Source organism: Anopheles gambiae, chromosome 3 (genome assembly GCF_943734735.2).
Source record: "Anopheles gambiae chromosome 3, idAnoGambNW_F1_1, whole genome shotgun sequence".
Lineage (NCBI taxonomy): Eukaryota > Metazoa > Arthropoda > Insecta > Diptera > Culicidae > Anopheles > Anopheles gambiae.
This window is the reverse complement of record NC_064602.1, coordinates 58475287-58498244: the sequence shown is the minus strand read 5'-3', so window position 1 is coordinate 58498244 and position 22958 is coordinate 58475287. Positions and strand designations below refer to the sequence as shown.

General features: G+C 35.7%; 1 protein-coding gene across 1 annotated transcript in view; it reads left to right on the top strand.

Annotated features, from left to right (window-relative positions):
* The first annotated feature begins 1844 nt into the window (after window positions 1–1844).
* Window positions 1845–22958, top strand: part of LOC1272652 (patched domain-containing protein 3) — a 35543-nt gene continuing 14429 nt past the window's right edge. The window contains exons 1-6 of the mRNA XM_311553.5: window positions 1845–3131; window positions 15356–15486; window positions 16144–16289; window positions 18623–18840; window positions 18933–19294; window positions 19404–19567. Coding sequence (XP_311553.5) covers window positions 15356–15486; window positions 16144–16289; window positions 18623–18840; window positions 18933–19294; window positions 19404–19567 — 1021 coding nt within the window. The 5' untranslated portion in view covers window positions 1845–3131. The remainder of the gene's footprint in view (window positions 3132–15355; window positions 15487–16143; window positions 16290–18622; window positions 18841–18932; window positions 19295–19403; window positions 19568–22958) is intronic.

The following is a 22958-nucleotide window of genomic DNA, read 5'->3' as shown; positions in this document are numbered from 1 at the left end:
ACCGCAGTCTTAGATGTTTTTGAATTGAATGAATGAATGAATTGTAGACATCCTGAATAGTCAATCAGTATGTATACGGTCGATTTATATTTAAGTCAGTTCATTAAGAATAACAGTAAGAAACACACATGATATTAGCACATCAACCATATTTCATATTTGATATTAGCACAATTACTTGTATTTCAGACACAAATAAAGGAACTGAAAACTCTCTATTTCGATGAATTAAAATGTTTTTTTTTTTAATAGATAGTGGGATCCAATCAGAAAGTTTTAATAGCTCTTACAATTTACTTAATAATGCAGTGAGACTGTATTGTTTTAAAAATGTTTGTTCAAGACGGTTGGAAATGTTTCTATTTCTCGATGCTGAATATTGAATAGTACACATGACGTAGTTCATGGCAATGATCTCATATCAATTTCATTAATGACATGCAAACTCACACAAATAATAAAATTTAACGTCTTTTTACCATATATTGTATCTTCTATATCTGGTAAATCATCATTTAAATGCTAGGTAAAGCATCATATGTATAGTTTGGTTATTTTATATAAATTGTTAGTAAATTTAGATAATATTTCTGACAATTGCTTTTTAAGCAACTGTGGAAATAGTGTTTCAAAAATTCAAAAATGGATTTATATTCTTCAATTATACAATTCTACTTTCAAATTAATAATTGTTGTACAACCCTGGAATTCATTGGAGATGATGGAGGAATGAATGAAGGCGATGGTTGAGAAGTGAATGAAGCATATGATCGTGTTTCACCATGCTCACTCACAGCAAAAAAAAACTCAAAATAAATGAGAGAGAGAGTGAAATGTTCATGCATGTGAAAATGACAGCTCGTGCACAACTACACACTCTGCTTTAAAAAGCATGTGTGGTATCGCACTTTGGGATTGTGTTATTGGAATACTTTTTTATAATTCTATAATTTTTATTTAAAAAAAGGTATCAAATGACACATATTATTTTATAATAAATAATAATATATACCTGTATAATCAGTAAATATATACAAACATATAATTCTTTTATTTTTCACATGAGATATGCTTTCATATATTTCATATTCTATACTTATCATATTTTAAGTTCGTTGAATAGTGATTTTGTATCTTTTATTCTTTTATTCACATTTTATATTCATATTCACGCCTTCTGATTTGTACAGCACAAACAACATAATAGCTTCTATTTGGTTAAGGCAAATATGTGCTCAAATAATAAGTAGACAATGTGAAAATATATTTAAACACTATAATAAAATTATATTATTATACCTAAAATTGATAACTTAAATTATTGGCATAATCAACCTGAAGAAAAAAAACTGGATTGTTACTATATGGTTGTTACTATACAGCAAAGCGTCGATTATACGGAGTGCTCGGGACGGTACAGTTACCGGTTAAACGATTTCCACGGATAATAATCCAAGAAATGTCAATTTCATATAAAAAATTCACCAGTTCTATACAAAATTGAATTAATTCCAATCGACATCATTAGTAGAACTATAATTAAATTACTAAATAATGGTTTAAAAAATAGTTTTGGACAAAACTTTAGTTCAAAAATATTTCTAACCACTGGATATCGGCACTGTTTTTTTCCTACCATTCTGACATTCGCTGCAAATCTTCACCACGATTGAAAAGTTGTCAAATTCATGCGCACGGTTGAACCGCTGAACGGTTAATCCGTTCCCGGATAATCGACGTTGTACTGTATCTATGGTATGATTGCGATGGTTCAAAATGAACTACGAACCCTGCTGAGTTGTGCTAAAGTCTATTAGCCATGCGTCGTAGTGAGATGCGGTCTGGAAATGTTTCGAGTTTCGAATCAGCAGTTCGAGAGTGCGCACGCGTGTGCTGTGTGGTCCCCGCGTAGATCGGGTTGAAAGGTACCGTTTCCCGCGTACAAATTGTGGATTGTTATCATTTGCATGATTGAGTGAAACGTTGAGATCGGTCAAAAAATACAACCAACAGTTATTCATGAAAATGATTGTTGGAAGAGCGGTTTCTGGTGCTATCTTTACACGTATATTCGTGTAGAGAATTTGCAGAAGGTTGCTTAGCTATTCATGCCTCAGTTTAAGTGTGCGTGATCCGTCTAGTGAACTTTCATTGATATACTTATCAAACGTCGTTCGGTTTTTCTTCGTACAGTGTTGCTGAAAAATGCAGCTGTGATTGTTGCACTACAGACGGCAATTGAGCTGTTGGATGTATGTTGTGTTCTCTCTGCACAGTAACTATCAGCGGTTGACTCGATTGTTTTTTATTATTATCTTGTCATTTCATTAAAATAAAATCATAGCGGCAAACGCAAGCAAGTAGGGCAAATGCATAGTGTGAAACAGTAATTTCAGCCTGATGGTCGTGTTGCGTTGTTTTTTCTGAATCCTGCTGTTTTGATAAGTGCTTAATGTACAAAAAAAGTAAATATATCCGTGTGTGATCAGCTTAAAATATTATATTGAGCTGATGATAATTAAAGTTTCCAAACATAATGTATGAAGTGTAATAAAAAGCTGCTACTTGTACACAGTTAAGAGCGAAATAGAGAAAAATAAAAATCAAGTTTTAGTGCATCTCAAAAGTGGTCTGTGCAGTGTTTACCAACGTGCTGATTGGTTGTTTTAAATACATATCCTTAACATAACCATTATTACGATTCACTGAATGCTCCCGCTTAACGTACTACTTTGTGCGATGTTTTTTGATCGACTGTAGCGTTACAGTGCAGTTAATCGAATCTATCAAAGTGCATTTCACACATATGAACAAACGTACCATCAAGCACGCACGATTGCTGGCACGCATCGAGCCAGCCAAGTGCTGTTGATAGGCATTGCAGGCGAGCAAGTGTAGTTGCTTCAGGTGCAAATTGTATGTCAGCGTCGGTGCAATAGTAGTTGGATTGTGTCTTTCGCAAACTATCCATACAGTATCACCCTCGCAGTAGCTGTGAAACGAAACGAGACGAAAGAAACGTAAAATAGCTTGTGAAAGGTGCCGTGCAACGGCACACCGACAACACCACCACCACTGCACTTGTGCACCAATCCGAACATCTTACTCAGGACAGTCAAAAAATAATCAAGGTAAGGGCAGAAAGTCAGACGTAAATAAGTCGTTGATTTTGAGAGCGGTGTTCTTAGGCTTAATGAACTTTCTTTCATCTTGCTCACGACTGAGCAACATTACTAATTAGTCCTCGCTAAATTCTTGGGACTGAATATTATGGTAATTTAATATATTCTCATACACCTGTCATATTCCTGCGAAGGTATGGTGTACATATTAGACCCAGGCAATGGAATGACCGTAATGGAATTTTTTCTCCAAAGGAGCCATTCTGTAGTGTTTGCCAGGTGCAATGTATTCGTATTGCCGACTATGAAATATTCGAAAGATTGTGTTAAACCCCTCCAAGAGAACCAAATAAACCAGGTACCTCTGGAAAACTTTTTCAAGATAATTCACTTTTACACCTTCGATCTCTCGACCTTCGTTCCGGGGTGACACAGGTCAGTGAGCAGAGTGGGTTCATATTCTCCCTTCCTTTGTTTTTACGGTTTCGTTTCCTCCTGGAGAATCTGGAAATCCTTCTACACTGACATGAATCATTATGACCTGGACCGTCAAAATGTGTGTCGTTAACAAAAGTGCAGACAGAAAACAACACCGACAGGATACGGTTGTCCACGAAACAGGGTGAGACAGAATACGGCAAAATGAAAAGCAATGTGATAAAACCTGTTAGCCCCTTTTTCGGGAACAGCAGGTTTCCCGGGAACGAATTCACTTTCTCCGTGGCTGTATAGTGTGACCCCCAAGTTTGGCCGGCGTTGTTGCTTGATGTTGCAAGTAAGGGTGAGATCATTCCTGATCGTTCCCGAAATGAGAGCTTTTAACTAATGGGTCAGGAGTATGTTAAAGGGGCCAGTTCTTGTTCATCTGCATAGTATTGGATCAAGTCGATACGCTTGTGTTTCCTATTTAACATTTCTTGTACTGCCGCTATCATTAAGCGTAGCATTTTTTCCGATAATATAAGCCTTGAAGGCGTATGGTCATGTGAGCTGAAATATGAAGATGTATCATAGAAATCAAATTAATGTATTCGACACACATTCCCTTGATTGAGCTTGTGGGTTCCATGACACCAATAGTTTTATCGACAAATCGTTCATAAAACAAATAGAAAAACATTTTTTTTGAAAACCTTTAATGGTTGATTCGATGTTGATGTTCGAGATTGATTTCGGTATTCTTAAATATCTTCGATATGTTATAGAAAATTTGGAGAGTTTTCATCTATTAGTTTTTGTGTTTATGTAAATATTAAAGTTGTTCTTTATATTTCTATTGAGTTTTTGTTTAAATCAAAAGAGAAAGATCTGAAAAACAGATTAGACATAGACTACCCTGGCTATTTATCGCATAAGATCACCAGAATATAGTTTATGTAACTTTAAACTGTTAAGTTATGCCGACAATGTGGATTCATTTTAAAAATGATCCTAAGCATGATTGACTATCTTCATTAGGTGTATTACTCACAATTATTTTTTTATTTTTTCTGCATTTTATCTGTGCAATGTAGATTACATTTAGTTAATATTTAAGACATCACCGTTTTTTCATTGCTCGGCACTGAGTGTAGGACCATAATATATTTATATCTATTAGGTGCGTTCCACAATCTATATCTTTTTTAGCTAATCTTTCCCCTTGCACCAAAAATAACGGACAAAAAAAGATTCGCCGATCTTTGTATATGCCGGTCCCGTAGTACAGTCGTCAACTCGTATGACTTAATAACATGCCCGTCATGGGTTCAAGCCCCGATTGGTCCATGCCCCCATACGTAGGACTGACTAACCTGCTATAGGTAATCAATAAGAGGCTGAAAGCCAAACCCACCAATAGTACAGGCAGGCCTAGACCGACAGCGGTTGTTCTGCCAAAGAAAAGGAAGAAGAATCTTTCATCTTCACATACCACGAGTTTTTGTCGGATATACAAACATCGTAATTTTACAAAATAAAAGAAAATGCATCGCGTGAAACAATAATTTTAGCCTAATGGTTGTAAAATACGGGTTCTTCTTGTAAGAAATGCACTAAATTTTACCGTTAGGCAATTGGTCTTTGGAAGCAATCGAAAACATTATGTTTAAACACGAATAAACACAATTTTTCTCTCGGCAAGTCAGCAAAGATTGCAAGCAAATATTTTTGTTATCCATCTACCAAAAAAGATTCCCTGAAGGCTGCTAGACTTCCCCAATACATCTAAAAAATAAATGTTTGACTGATATTCTGTGTGAAAACGCAGCTATTGACAGGCACAATATTTGCTTTCATGACTTAATTAAGTAACACTCAGCCTGATAGTCAAGTCCTTGCTACGGACGCTCCAAATGGGATTTGAGCCAACGACTGGCATGCTGTTAAGTAGTGCGAGTTGACGATTGTACCACAGGAGCGACCCTTTGATTAAAGCAAATGAATTGCATGAGCCCACCCAAAAATCTGAATACATATCTAGTAACACATTTCATTACAGATTCATAGTTTGGTATATAAACGTAGTACATCGCATAATCTGATTAATAACCCATTACATGGGAAGAGGTGTTCTCAATTTTAAAGTTTTTTTTAAGGGTGCCAGCATACGCTTGAACGGCTATATTTCGTATTTAATGACGGTGGCTCAATAACAGGAATCGGGGCCACATGAACAAACAATACCAAAACATGAGAAAATAGTGTATGCCGGTAGTTTTAATGCAGTTAGGCTGAAACATTGCGGTTCAGCACCTCTTGCCAACTTGAATCAAGCGCTCTGTACGCTTTTAAACACTGTGCGTGTAAGCTATAAACTTAAATACGAGTAAAATTATTCGCAATCCGCAATAGTTCGCAAGTAAGCAAAATATCAAGCTCCTATACACTTACGTTGCTAGACTACAAAAATGACTACTTGACAACCTGCTAAAAAGTTCCAAACTTTAAGCATTTTGCGCTTGTTCCAATAGGTTCATATACCGAAGAAAGCAGCGGAATGATGAAAGAGTATGTGTTATTAATTAGAGATAACATCAGGCACCAGTAATGTCCTGTACTATTTACTCAGCGAATAAAAAACTCGTACAAAAATGATTTTTAACTTCACTTTCGCATTCGTATCTCGTTATTTACGCTCTACGTAAACAGATCGTTACGTGCTTATAATGTTCTCTTTCTCCCTATTTATGCCTCTTTCTCCCTATTTATGCCTCTTTCTCTCACACACACTATCTATCATTTTCTCTCTCTCTCTCTCTCTTTCTTTCTCTTTTAATCTTTCTAATTGTTAGATGTTTGTGTTTTGGTGTTTTGTTTTATATTTGTTTATATTTGTATGTTTTGTTTTATATTTGTTTTATCGCAGTAGCACCGAACTGAAGTCAAAAAACATTATGTATCATTTTGTTTTTAATCCTGGAATTTGAGTTTCCATTATTTTGTTAGCTATTTCATTCTTGAACGCATGTTTGACCACATTTTGACAAAACATTTCAAACGAGGTTGCATCCAAGTAATATTTTTACTTGGCACATTTTTCATAACCTGTACCCATAGTAGTTTATCTATTCCATATAATTACGAAATATATTACTATTTATTACACCAACCTTAGTTGTTTCAAACCTGGATAGCATTGAACAAGATGGCAGTTAGTTACTTGAAACAGGCATTTTATACTTTGTATAAAATAAAAATAATGAAAATCTAGTACTAGTAAATTGGCTGTGCATTATGGTTTTATAGTCGATAGGATCATATAAAGTACTCGATGTTGTCGGTGTTTGAATGTCATTTTTTAATCAAAACTTTAGGATTCATAATGATTTCATACAAATATACAATAAGAAAAACTCGCTTTACAACAACGCAAAATCAACTGTATACCACTGTCTTAAAGCTAGCGGTATTAAACACACTTAACTGACGAAGGAAAACGGTAATGCTACTTCGTTTCAACTACAACCATTGCCAAAGACTAAAAAATGAGAGGAACAAACATGCAATGCGCGAGAAATCCAGTTTCAACACTTGCTATAATCAAGCACAGCACGAAATCTCCACTGAATTGCCCTCATTCCCTTATTCATTCAACCGCGTGCCACCCTGGATCAATTATCTAACAAGTGAATAGTTGTAGTTATTTATCAAAACTCTACAAAAAATGTTAAATTGTAACAAAAAAGGTGGCACATATGTAAAATATGGGTACTGGATAGTATCTAAGGCTTATCGGTGACAGCGAGAATAGGGTTTACCGAGATATTTTGTGAAGTCCCTAAATTAATATTAACACGATTCGTAAGAATCGATGCGTTAAACACAAATTACACTTAAGATGCCAAAGCAAAATAAAAATTAAACATACCAATTTGGAGTACTCAATATTTTCAACTACTCATGATTTATGTAATAAGGCAAGTTATGGTTGAAACGATAAATTGTAATAAAACTTAACTATCACCCCTTCCATATTTTAAAAAATATGTAAAAAAAATAAAAGTAATGTAGCATGAACAGGCAATTATGCACAAACCCCGTGTTGTTAAAAATCAAATTGAATAAATATAAATTAGTGTGGATTTATTAAGACACACAGTATTTATCAAAACACGCTTCGTGAACGTTAAATCATCTAGGTCATATCACAAAATGACTGTGATACCCCTGTATCACTATCATAGTTTAGTTCTGCAGATGATTTTGTTAAATTGAGATTAAGAGTAAAACATTAATATAAGGCCGAATTAAATAAATTTGAAAACGATAATTTGTAATACAGCAATCTAACATTTTTTATGAAACATTTCAAATCATCTAGCACAGACATCTTTCAAAGTTTGTACTTTGTTATCAAAAATAGCTCTACTTTCATTTTTCTTTTCTGCCAAAATCTATTATTTTCATCTTGGAAGTAGGTGTGTTATTATGAGACAAGTCAAGCTGTTTTCACTTTAACTTTTCTGTATTGCTATGACAGTCAAGATTGGTTTGTAGCACTCGGTCAAACGCACGGCTTTGTACGTGTGCGATAATTATGTCTCCCGAAAGATCAGATATTTAAGACTACGGATCAACCAAGCTTACCAGCTACAAAGCCAGATGGTACAATCTTAGCATTACTACAAATTATACATTACCAATCGCCTGAAAACACTTCCTACACGAATATTGCTTTCATCAGTCTTCGAATTCCGGTATGGAAACTGCAGGGGTACTAACCCAGATGGAGTTTTTTTATCATTCCTTAGTAAGATCTTCTTTACTTTTGTTAATTACGTGCTCAAACGTTTAACCGGAAATCTGAACACGAAAGTATTCATTCTACCACACACCTATGCCTCTTCGGTAACAGATTGTGATAGCGGAATTTCCAATTATTAATGTATTTTTCTCTCTCAGCTGGTAAATACAGCTTTGAACGGGATAGCTTATTTAACATACTATGTAAAACAATTAAAATTTGAATTTAAAAATTAAATATTTAACGCATTATACATAAAAATGAATTTAAGTTTTTTTAAATGTTTTTTTATGTTTTATTCAGGAGTAACGGTCTTTATTTTTTTATTTTAATGAATATGAATATTTGGACAATATAGTCCAAAAACTTAATAAACGATACATTATTATTATTATTCTTATTATTATTATTAAGGCATCGCGTCTACATGGCCTACACACAACTACAACTAAAGTCTTATAAGCTATAAATTAAATTATAAATGTTCTTATGATATTTGAACATTTTGGGACAGTATAAGGCAAATAATAAATGGATCTTCGAGCAATAAAGGGCCCCAGCACCCTCAATGCTTCATCATTGTTTCATCAAACATGTGTTATAGAGCTCAATACAGTAAAATATCGTTTAAATTTACTACGGTTGGTCAATTTGGTTACTCGGTTCGGTATACTAGTTTTGTTATACAACCAACAACCAGTTAGCCGAGCACCGCGTCAAGTACCTACAACATACTTGTGCCTTTCGCTCTAGTCCGGAGATCGGCAAAGCAGGGCTCGCGAGCCATGTGCGGTTATTTTCCCTTCATTAGTTTCAAATATGTAAATGTTACGCATTTTATACTTTTTTTTATCAATTTGGTTCTTTATTTGGAATTCTATATAAAATTATAGATGTTGAAATTTTCGGTCGTAAAGTTTTCCGACCGCTTTCGATATAATCTTAACAATAACAAGAAGGAATTAAACAATGATTTTGATTAGACGAAATAAAGACTAGTGGGTTAGTTTACCACATAATCGATACATGTATAATTGCTTTCTATCGACAAACGATCAAAGCTTGAATAAGGGGCGGTAACATGCTACAGTCGCGACCTAGTACGATTCAATAACACGCCCGTCATGGTTTAGAGCCTAGAACAGACCGTCTCCCCGTAGCAAGGACTGACTCTACGACTGCGTGGTACTGAATTAAGTCTCGAAAGCCTGTATAGGCCGGCATGTCCGCATAGGGTACCTTTTATCCGGCTGTCCGTTTATCCGTGCTGTTGAGAACGTGCGTGTAGGAACGAGGTCAAAAATTATTCAACATCGGTTTGACCATCTTGGATGCCATTGGCAAGAGAAAGCCATTGAAAATTAATCAAACCCTTAAACATTTATTATTACTAGAGGCATACATACTTTTCCTGTAAAATTTATGAATCAATTAAAATTATTCTTACGATTACTAGACCGATTCATCATTACAGGTATTCCCTGAGATACACGGTACCTTTTAAACGCAGATTCGGAGATACGCGGTTTTCTAAATTTGACAGTTCTTTAAGCAAATTGTACCGTTTTGACACATTAATTGTGGAATGTCAAATAAGATTCCTTTTGATGGAATGTTGAAAACCATATTCAATCAGAATCACATAAAAATGTTTTAAGTGGTTAAATCATCCCCTATGAGCAAAATAAAGCAAAAATTAGTGATATGAAAATCACGAGATTCGACTTATACGGAAATTCGATATAGGCGGTATATTCGGTCTTTATTAGTCATACATCTCAGGGACCGCCTGTATAATCATATTAAACATATGAATCGAAAGGGACTTTCAGATGTCAAACTACATGTAACGAACTTATGGCTAACTGTCAAATCGTTCTACATCACGGGATGACATTACGCCTCGTTGCTACACAGTCCTTGATTTCAGCAAGAAAAATATATAAACAAATGTCGATTCGCCGCAGGATTGATCAGAGTAGCTCATAGAGGGCCGTCCCGTGGTACAGTCGTCAACTCGAACGACTCAATAATATGCCCACCATGGGTTCAAGTGCCAAATGGACCATCCTCCCGTAGCAAAGATTGACTATCCGGCTGCGTGGTAATGAATTAAGTCTCGAAATCCTGTATAGACCAGCATGACCGCGTAGGATGTTACGCCAAATAGAAGAAGATCATAGAGGAATAAATTTTGTAGCTCAAGTATAAATATTTTATCAAGGTAGGTTAAAAACTGTTTGCATCGATATTTTAAAATTAATTAAATGTATAACACGCTTATTTCAAAAAGAAATATCGAAGAAAAAGATTTTAAATGCATATCTGTTTGCAAACAAATGGTGAAATTCAACATGGCGTTACTGTCAAATTGATAGAACCCGGCCGATCAATATTGTTCCACTGAAAGGCTGAAATTTCTGCTTGTTGGCTTGAAGCATAAAATGAGGCCAATAGTGGACTAATAATGAATCATTGTCACATTTTATTTTTCTTGAGGGTAAGAATATCATCATTAAGCATAACACCCGCTTACGGGGTCCACTACATACATATAGAAAATATGTGTATATGTTAAAAGATATTTTAAAATTGCTGTTTGTTTGGCAGTTTTTTTTAATAAAATGGAACTTATAAAATTTATAGTTTCCAGCTTCCTCTTTCTGCAATTTGTAAATGGTGTAATCAAATTTATTTTTGACCAAAAATTAATAATAGAATAGTGGGAAACCGAAATAAATTAACGCATACAGATGTTGGAACCAACACATGGCGTTAAGCGAGGTTGCCTGTACTTTTAACTGTATTTTACAAATACTGGTTTCGTTGAGTTGTTATGTAAATATTTTGACCTTAAAATGGTACTACTCAGAGAAAGAAGCATTGCGACTTGCTGTCTCATTACAGCAAGGTCTCGCAAGGCCTTTGGTATCGATCACTGTTATTCAACACAGAGGGCTAAACAAAACAAACACGGAGCGATCGTATCTGACTGATTCGCTTAGATTCAGTCGACAGACAGTATAGTCGAATGATTTCCAGCTTTTACCCCCATGTAAGGTGCATGTAGGATTTCATTCCCCACTCACAAGTTCATGAGCGGGGGGAGAGTGTGGCAACCCATGGTATTTAGCGAAATTTTAATCAAAAATTCCCCCACTCCAAGAAAATAAATATTCCCTCTTTGGAAGGATTCCCCACCGGGTGAAAATCGCTGGTATAGGTGGTAACTTAAAGGGTACCATTGCAACTTACAGCCAACCATAGATCATCATCTAATATTAACCACATTTTCCAATGCAATGTCTTTAGTGAAGTAAAGAAAAAAAGGTTTCTTTAGTAAACAGTGAGTTGATAATTTTTAACAACGATCAAACAAAAGTGAAATAAGTCATTCTAAACCCGCAGAGCGTAAAACTGTAATATTTTCATGGGTTATCCGTTTCATAGGATATCCGTCATGCATTTCATTTCTGTATTATTATACTTAAATATGGGCTTAGCAATGGAATTAAGACTAATGTCTAAATTATGGTTCAATGACGGTAATCTGTGCCAAATATCAGCCTGGGAAAGACCATTTGTGATAGCGTCAGCGTGTCAGCTACAGCGAACTACTTGTAAAGAAAAGAGAGAAAACTCGCAAACAACATTGTTATTGTTGCTGATAGCAAATTTTTTTGGGTTCGTAAGTCACAACAAGTGGTATAATCATGTCTAATGGGAAGAGACGGAACAATTTAAGATGAAGAGACAGACCGAATATAACGATCGTTTACAAAAAAGTCCACGTTGGTCTGATTATAGCAGTCATCTGAAAATAGTGCAAGGTTAATGATGTGAAAACTCATAAATTTGAACAGTGTAAAATTAGTGTTTTATTGCTTTTATTTTTCATGCAGCTCGCACTTTTCTTTTGTAAAATATATTTATATTCGCTTCCACGGTTCATGGACAACCTTAACACTACCAGCAAAGATTCATTCAAACATCTTTACTCTTTATAGTAAGGCATTTATTTCACTCCGTGAGAGTTCGCTTCATACAGGTTGATCGCCAAAAAGGGGAAACATCTTCACCCCATTAAAACTTAATCTAGAGCCGTGGTTTCAGACGAACTGGAGTAATGGAAAAAGTGGAACAAACTATTTGACGTAGACTGTCTTGTCATTAAAAATGAGTTAACACATACTTAAAGCTTATGCCGAAATTTCTATGCAGATCATCGATCAAAATTTCTTTGGCAGACGTTTAAACTAATCACATTCCGTCCGGTGAAACTGCTAATGAACTCGTCCATCTTGGGCATGCGATGGGTTCATTGAGCGTCTAATGAACTAAGACATAATTCTTACGATTTTTTTTCTAACCAGAATATAAATAGAAAAAGATGTAAGTATGTATGTATCTTTGATACATATTCAATCATTAATTGTTTTCCTTTTTTTCAATTTTATTAAAAATAAACTTATTGGTTAGAGTATGGTGTTGATTTATCGATTTCATAGTACCCGGTATAGACTGCTTCGATACCTCCTGACTCCTTGAGAATATTTAAAAATAGGTCAGACATCTTATGTATACAAAATTTGTTGACTTACCCTTTGTAAGAAAATAAGAAAACTAATAAACAACACTGATATTGTTGCTGATAGTAATCTTACTGGCATGAACAATTTTAAAGTGACGTAAAAAAATTAGTGAATTGCATTTGTACACTTAATTTGAGTTGCTGTGATTTTACTCTGAATAATCGTTGCGGAAAACCAATTAAAAAAAAAGATTGTAAGGTGCCAGTTATGTTCGTTCTGCGATATATTATGTTATTATTTAACTTGCAACTTTACTGTAATTCATTTTTAGGGGAATTAAACGTTGTTTTATTATTATGTTATATTTCAGAAATTTTATTGAAAAAAATATATGATATGGAAAACGAAATCCCAGATGAATAGTTGAAATAGTTACGAAGAAAATTTAGGATAAGACATCAGGAAATAGCTTTGAAAGAAGAGTGATAGATATAAACTGTTGGAATAGAAAAGAACAAAAACATAACAGTCAAAACAGACAGCTAGCTTACCAAAAAAAGGGTCAGTTCGGTAAAGGTTACTAATCAGGGTCACGAAAGGCCGGCAATAACCAACGCAGTAGTAAAAACTAATGCGAGTGAAACCAGCTCAATTTTTAAAATCTTCACCGAAATAAGTAAACGATAATTGAAATGGGTCTGAAATGAAGCTCTTTTAATATAAATTATTACCAGTCGTAACAATAGTTCATATACAAACACTGTAAATCGCTTCAACTAATATTTCTTACCTCTATAAAATGATACGTTCAGTCTACACAATAAGTAATCACTCGCGTTGTAAACGTATAAATGATACTAAAATATGCAACATTTTCCAATTTTAAGATCACTAAACTGACCAAGTTACAAACACATCTGCTAGTCTAGCTTCCTTTCTCTCGATCGCCACGGATTGTCGACCTCTGCGAGCCGGTTGCTACGTCTTACATAGCAAGCAAACACGTTTATGTTGGAAGACATTCAACGCAAAAAATGCCTATCGATTTCCTGTCCAGTTGATAGAAAGTGAAACGGATATGTTGATCCGGACACCTTCTGCTTCAAGAAACCTTAAGCTTGAAACTCCTCAATGCTGTCATTACCAATGTTCAATGTCGGATAAAAATCGGTTCATAATTAGCATTAGACTTTCTCGGATAACAACATAAACATTCAAGCGCAGGTACAAACTTCTCACCTCAGCAATATCAAAACGGATGTTTTAATCATGTTCGTCCGTTGGTCGCACATAATTAAAGTAACTTACATTACACTCAGATCAGTCACATGACATTAAGCTTTCCCATTAGATTATCATCAAGCAAAGTGGGTCAATGTCGGATGTGCTATGTTTTTTGCGTGATTGTGTGCACTATTGTTTGCTACCCAGTGGTTTGGGTAGCTTTATGCCACTTATACTGCGCAATGTCCGACTGTTTACAGCTTAGGAGTAATGTAATTATGTTTTTATTATCAAAAAAGAAGACTTGGGTTGACAAATTAAATGAGTTTAATGCTGATGGCAGAAAACATGCAGAATAATTAAAACAAAAAGACTGTTTGTACAGTTGCCTTCAGATTCCATATCTTGAAACATATGGACACATCATGTAGTCCGTTGCTTGAAGTGCTTGCATTTCATAAACATTGTATGAAAATGACTCGTATTTAGAAATATTGAGTGACAATGACGTTGGGTTTTGACACATTCACAAAACCTACTTTGAAAACATATTAACATAAACTTGTTGTTCGTTGACTATTGTTTAGTTGAACATGTGATAACTTCTACGCTTGTTAAACACTTCTTTGCTTCTTTGCTCGTAGCTCATTGAAAACCAGGAGGTCAAAGCAAGCATTCATGATCTCAATAACCTTATCTTGCAGTACCAGCAGTCGACCATGGCCCTAACATAACTATTCAAATCGTGCAAATAGTGGGAAATTAACTTGGTTGAGATTTTCCCTTTCGTTTGCAGTCAAAGAACTTCGGCATGGTCGGTACAAAGCATACCATGGAAATGGAAAGTTTGGTTTCGTTGTGCAGTTAGGGCATTTACGTTGTACAATTAACAGTAGAGGTATACGGTCGGTATAATCAAATGAGAAAATCATAGCTTTTCACAATGTTTATGTTCGTCCAGCATTTCAACATACACGCAGCAGACCAACTTCGCTTTAGGGTACTTTCAATGTGGAGTACGCTCATTTTGTTCCACCCTACTTTGCTTGGACAAGTTAGGTTGCTTCGGTTAAGAGTGTAAAAACGTATCCACGTTTACCGATTGTTTGACTGGGTGCGTGTGCGTCACGTCTTTAATGCATCATTAGCTGAAAAGATTGATGAGTTCGATTACCCTTTTCACTTCATTTGTTTTTATATGTACACATGTATTGAGTCTCTCTTTTACTTTAATGTAATTTTCTCTCTTACAGATGACTTGCGGCATTTCTTGTGTGGACAATGCGTTAAACAAATCCTTCTTTAAGCTGGGTCTCTTCATCGGAAGGCATCCGGGCTACTTTCTTATAGTACCTGTTTTACTAGCACTTCTGTGTATGACTGGGTAAGTAGATGTAGTTAAAATCGGCATAATTTGCGGCATTTCTGCATGGCCACACATTCCACATTACAAAATAAAACAATAATTTGGTAACCATTTTAATGAAGATATTATTTTATCAAATAGGATGATATCATGTGATTAAACGGTTTAAATCAAATTCAATTTTTTATCAATTTTTGAGATGTTAATTTTTTTAAGCTTTGGGCAAAATATAAAACAACTGGAACACACATAAATTGATATGTTATGCTTACTGATGTACTAAATTTATATAAATAAAATGATAGTAAAGTAAATTTACACAGTTTACAAGATCGTTAGCTAAGTCTATTCATTTTTTTCTCTATTGGCTACACCTTATCCCGAAAAAAAAGTTGCAATATAACTAGCCCCTCATTAGAATAGAAAACTATTGCTACTAACACGACTATTACTTTAAGGATGATTGTACTTCATGAAATTTTTGATTCGTAATTATCTTTATGTAACTTTAACGTCTAGTTTTATGGTGCATGATTTAACAAATTTCCTAGTTAGTTTACCAAGGTGCTAGGTTACGGCCAAACTTAAACATTATCGTTACAATGTGGTACATATTTTCTCATATCATGCATTTGTTTACCGATATTTGTCTTTTGTTCGCTTCATGGATTCCAGCTTTCAACAAATAAAATACGAAATCGATCCAGAATATTTGTTCTCACCAGTCCGAGGGGAGGGCAAATCAGAACGTGCCATCGTTGAAAGCTACTTCAAGGTCAACTATACGCACCGTTTCAACGTTGGAAGAATTACTCGCCCGGGTAAGGATGAAAACAAGTGCAGTTATAATATCGGCAGGAAACTTAGTAGCATGCAGGGCAATTATACCGGTTTTGCATGCTGTCCTTTGAGTCAGTTCTACTTTTCAGTATATGATTGTCAGTGCCGCTAGGTCATATCTTGACTACTTTCATTTCCAACCAATCGACTCTAACTAACGGGCATGTTAAAACTGGCTTTAGTTTGTTCCTATCAAGGGATGGAGCAGTTTCGTCAACTAGTACTTCTGCGATCAACACTTTGGTGGGCTGATTGCATGTAATATGGACCGTAATATGGATTCAAATAATTTCGAATTTGTTGCTAGATTACTCTACACGATATCCTGTATATTTTATATATCTTAAGTATGTTTCAGTGATGATAAAAAAGTATTTTTCTATCTCTCATACATGATAGGACGTTTAAAAGCATTGTATCAATAAGTAGTCGGTTGCTGCTTGATCATCTATCTGTAAGGGCGAGATACAAAAAATCCTGTATAAAACATTCTTAGCAATCAGCTCAAAAGACGCGTAAATTCTTACATGGCCGGATGAGTTCGATTCCCACCCGTCATCCAATAGCAAACACTACAAATTAAGTTGCGTTGTCATGAAAAGTCTTTATAATTAAACCTTCATATGTGATGGTTAGTATGACCGCAGTAGGTCGTAACACCAAGTAGTAAAATAATGAATCGGGGTTCGTCGCTTTAATTTTTAGCGACAAAGTCGTTTGTTTTGCTGAGTCGGGAAATGCAAAAGGCGAAAAAATCGTTTGAAGAATACTATTGTAAAGCATACAGCTTTTGTTTATTTGTGTAAATACAAAATTCTAGATTGATTTTGTTGCTCGATATTGCAGGATGGTAAAATCATATTAGTGTTCATAATATTGAAAATCGTTTTGAATTTCCATTCTCACAAAAAATGCACATTCCTAAAAGGAACTCGGCATTGTTCATAATCGTTGCTGAGATTGTTAGAATCAAAAATTATCCGCACATACCGCACGTGTTTGCACTGATGAATGTGATGATGAATGACGTAAATAGGAAAACTGTAAATCATTATTTATCCCTACGATAAATCCCACAGGTGTTTTTGTTTTTGTTCGATCCGCTAGGCGTGCTGTCTCAGTAGCTCACAGAAAGCAACGATACGCTACATCTCCTTTGCAGTGAGGAGATACTAGCATTGTTTTACAACCGAGAGCAATTATTGTAGATCAAATTTAGTATCAGTTTTTGCATGGATGAAGTCACGTGTAAATTTGATAGTGCATCGGACAATACACAAATAGATCCGGCAAGTTATTTCAGATTATGAACACATGCACTAATCGTTGTGATAAGTTATTTGATTATCATGAGTATCAGGTTTAAAGACATTTTGGTCAGTAGGCAAGTAATTCAGCTACGCATTCCACATAACATTTTTGTAATGTCAAAACTTCATTCAGATACTATATAATGTATCTGAATGGTCAAAAAGGAATTTCTATACTTCTAATAAAACATTAGTTTTATTTTGTAATGACAATAATTTTAACCAAGTGATGATATCTTTGATTCATGATTTAAGTCTAGCAGGAAAACAGTTTTGAATAAAATAGCAAATGCCAAAGATATCAAATCTTATTTAAACAACTTTGAACAAAGTCGTGCAAGTATAGTGGTACAATTGTACTTGACATTTAGTAAATTTGTTTGTTCGAAAGCTAAGAAGTAAAAGTTTTTTTTTTCTGTAATACTACTACTATAACTTTAGTAATTGTTCTAGAGGCAAAATTTCACAAGATTAGCAGTTATTAGTAGTCGACTAATAGACTTGCGCGTGTTGCTGAAATATGTAGATTCCGTTATAGATACCGATGATCGATTAGTAAACCAGGAAACTGAGGCAAGGAGTATATAAGCTCTCTTTTATGATCGATTTTTTCAGTCAATATATTATATGCTTACTTGCTCTAACAAAAGACTACATGCATATACATGTACAATAGGCAATATTTATGGCTGATCGTAGTATGTGATGCTCATTCGCTAAACAAGGTTCCACGACCATACAAAACGAGGTGAAAAAAGCACAATATGATACAATCGAAACGGAAACGGAATCGAAAATGTCTCTCTCAATATTACAGCGTGATACAACTTTTGCATTCCATGCAGGCAAAACAAAAAGCAATCAAATTTTACCCTTGGGGAAGGAAATTGGGAATTTAAAGCCAGTCACAAAACCTTGCTTCAAATGTCGAAATAGAGCAGAACATTGTCATTACAGCTAGTCTCATGCTGATATTCGTTCATTCATTTTACCTTTCCCTGTAGGGAGGTTCGGTCGAGTAATTGTCATTTCGAAGGACGAACACAACAAAAATCTCTTACGAAGCGAAGTTTGGCAGGAGTTACGACTGTTGGATGGAATTATACAGAATGCTACAGTGCAGTACGACGGTGAATCATTCACGTACCGTGAAGCTTGTGCTCGTTGGGAAAATGAATGCTTTACGAACGATATACTAAACTTGGACAAAATAATCGACGAGGTAAGATGCATGTTTTACACTAGAACCAAGAACACAACAAAAAGTGACAAACAATAACCATGAATCAAACAATAATATCATCTTTTCAACAGGTTGAAGCTGGCGATCTAAACCTAACTTTCCCAGTAATGTTCAACCCCGTGACGTGGGATGCTCACGTCTTTCCAGTATTCTTCGGGGGAACGCAGGTATCAGAAGACAATCTGATCGTTTCAGTGCCATCACTGCAGTTAGTGTACTTTGTTACGGCCGACTCCAAACGACAGGATGCTCGAGGAGCGGCTTGGGAAGAAGCGTTTCTGGAGGCTGTTGGTTATGCCGAAGACCATGGAGTCTTCAAATACATTTCTGTTGCACGTTTCGCATCACGCACTCTGGATCACGAGCTAGAGAGAAATACGCGAACAGTTGTTCCGTACTTTAGCTCTACTTTCGTCTTGATGATAGCATTCAGGTAAGGAAGATCGACATTTTTGTAGTAATAAAGTAGCCATCTGTGAAGATGCAATTTTCACTATTTTTTTATTGATTATTTCGTAACTTGTTTCACTTTTAACCAACAGCGTTGTGACCTGCATGATGGGTGACGTAGTGCGATCCAAACCGTGGCTCGGACTGATGGGTAACGTATCGGCTGTGATGGCAACGTCTGCCGCTTTCGGTTTGGCCATGTATCTGGGCATTGAGTTCATCGGAATCAATTTGGCGGCACCGTTTCTTATGATTGGTAAGTCTTGCTACATTGCTCTAATTGCACCTGTGTGTAGCGTACGGAGGAACAATTGTCTGTCCAAAATCGTAACCCATTCACGCATCATGTATGCGAAGAGTACAGCTAGCTTGAACGACTCGGTTAACAGTCCCCGTTTGATGGCGTTACTCTAACACCCAATGGCAGTCAATATAATTCGCCCGTAATTGATGCCATATTATGTAAGAAAGACAAAATATACAGGCTATCTTTGTATAAGCTATAGATTTCAGTTGACAGTCAGTGAAATACATATTTCTGACGGTAATATGAGATAAAAATATCAAATTTGCACAATCAATCCACACCACGAAAACTAGCTCTATTCAATAATTGATTGCTATTCGCACAAAGCTTTACTCATCGTTCAACTGTACTTAATGTGATTATGGCATTACGACCATGAGTACTACCAATAGCATCATCTGCAGGGCGACATTGGGTCGGCTATAAAAACCTTCCCCCAAACAATGTCACCTCAAACGGTCAAACTTTTCTCTCTGTCATGCTTACAATGCTCACCAATATAAGGCGCGCTGTGCCGTGATCGTGAGACAACAACACAGTAATTCTCATAGCATATGACTAGAATACTAATTACCGTTTAAGTAGGCAAGTAACCTATTACAAGGTGCATCATACTAACCATTCATGGTTGGTTGTTTGTGTATCAATACAAACAAACCGTGGTCGTCGAAGTGATTTTTTTATTGTTTACTAGCAGGTGACTATTCTTTTAGACGATAAAACCGTACATTCGCTTGTATAACTATACATATAGTATAAATTTTCAATTTTGTTTAATGGTGTTCGGCCCAAACTTTTCCCTATGTTTACGAAACATACTCTCGTTTTGATTGTGGAAACAACTCCATTTCCTAAATCGATTCGATATTATTGTTATCATTAATTGTTTCTGGTAGTAAAACCATTACTCATCCTTCCTGGTTCACTAAACTATGGTCCAATATTGCGTTATGATTTTAGATTGGGTAACACTCCTCTCATAACGATCAGATTTTCACGCGTAGCAATTCATATCAATCTAAAAAAAATTCCTTTTGCTATCACACGTTTGTTGCGCCGCGTGCCGGAAACTGTCCGGAAGCTATTTTGTTTTTATTTCTTTTCTGTTACTTTTATGCGCTTTTCTGCTTTCTTTTCTCTATCATGCACGAGACGAACGCAAACAGTACCCGTTTTATAAATACTCACTATTACCGTAATATTGCCTGCCTTGTCTGTACCGATCATTTTTGAATTGGTTTGCTCATCTTGCGCATGCAATGATATCTCAATACATTACGAACACCACTGTATATACATACATACATAGTTCATACACACGTACAGACGTAGACACACGAAAAATAAAAGCTTCGTAAAAAAGCATGGAAGAGTGAAATGAACCAAAAAGAAATCAACCAACCAGCATGCCAATTAAACATGTGAGGAAAAACTCCCATTTCGATAGGGTGCCCACGAGATACATAGCACACAATGTCAGTTACATAACTTATTGCCACTCGAGAAAAGAAATACGTATACAATTACCAAACTCTATGGTATTTGCCAATGATGCCGAAAGATAAGTGCCAGTGAGCAGTGTAAGACTAAAAGAAACACTGCCAGGCGCTTGGAAGGCTTTCGTTGCGAACAGTGGGTGCGAGCGTATGAGATAGTTCAACAATCAACATGACCGATGCACTCAATTGCAGGCAATTTACGGTCACCGAAGGTGCGCCGCAAACTATGAATGCAAGCATAAGTGCATTTGCGAGCTAACTCCCTTGACTGGGGGTCCTGCTGGCGGGATGGTTTTTTTTAAATGTAATGTACAAATAGATCACCATTTCTGGTCCAAGTGTGATGGCTGATTTGGAACTGGTGAAGTCTTTTCCTGAACAATATAATAACATAAACTTGCTAATGTGCAACGAATAAAAACACAATCGATCCCTATTGTTTGTACTTAATGTGCGAATCTATTAAAATACACCCGTCGTATTTGTAACCTTCCCGGCAATAACACTTTATGTACGAACAAATATGTGAACCAAGAACTTCAAAATAGTTTACGTATTAATCAATGCATCATCGAAACATGTATTAAGTTTGACAACACTACACTATACTTCTTGGCACTATCATATTTCGGTCGTAAAATTGCAAAGATTATTGAAACTTACTTCACTATGCCTCTTTAAAAGCAATGTTAATATCATAAAGATACAGCCCAGATAACCACAACACCCTTTTGGCTCATACTGATGCCTAACAAACGCGTACTGTGCAGACGCCTATCTTTTGTTGCAATTGGTAGTGAATGATGTTCCAATTGTGGCAAAGGGTTGTTGCCGCTTATATGCTCATGATCACCGCAATCTCAGCAACATTTCTTAACACAACATGATATATGGTACTAGAAGCCAAATTTGCCACAATCAAATCGTATGCCGTCCGTCGTTGTGGTTATTGTTTGATAAATTGTTGCGCATATTCGCAAGCCCAATCTAGGTCACAGAAGGTGTCCTTGTGACTGTGGGGTCCTCCTGCTGTACTGAATAGAGGAAACAGTTCGTTGTGTGGTAAATAGACAAAAGGATTCTTCACTTCACTTCAAAATATTTCACGTGTGTGTAAATAGTGTAAATGAAGTTACTTTGAAACAATTGAGGCGAAACCAGAAATGGTGCTAAAGATAGTACAAATTCATACAAGGTCGACTTGCGTCTGTACAATATGTGCGAACAAATTTGAAGCTTAATTAACAAAACCTTCAAGCGCTAGAAGAAGCCTGTAGTGCATTCTTAACGAAAGACTAGCTTACTACACACCATTTGAACGATAACAACACTGCTTCTAACCCTAAGGTTGGGGAAGTTGTTGTACCACACATCCGCATTTAAATTAACGATCCTTTTAGCTGCATGAGTTAGACATCATGGTCTGATTAGCTTTATAACCCGGATGCAATTCCAACGAAGGATGCATTGAAGGACAAATAACTCAATGTAAATCGTACTCTTTGTTTACATTCTTACTGTTGAGTATAACACATTAACAATATTGTTGTAAAATATTCATTCGGCATATTGAAAATAACGGCTAACAGAATCTCCAGTGGGTATGTTATTAAATATTAAAAAGACTGAAACAAACATAATTAGTCATCTTATGTCAATCGCAACCGCCAATAAATTATCCTCACTCAAGTACTCGAGAGGACCAGAGGTAGCAATTATTTGGTTTCTTTCGCGTACCTGTGGAAATATGCTATCCTACGATGGCCACACAGCAAACTAAGCCAATTTTAGCTCAAATCCAATAGATCCGCCTCACTTACCACATGATTTATCTGTCGCTA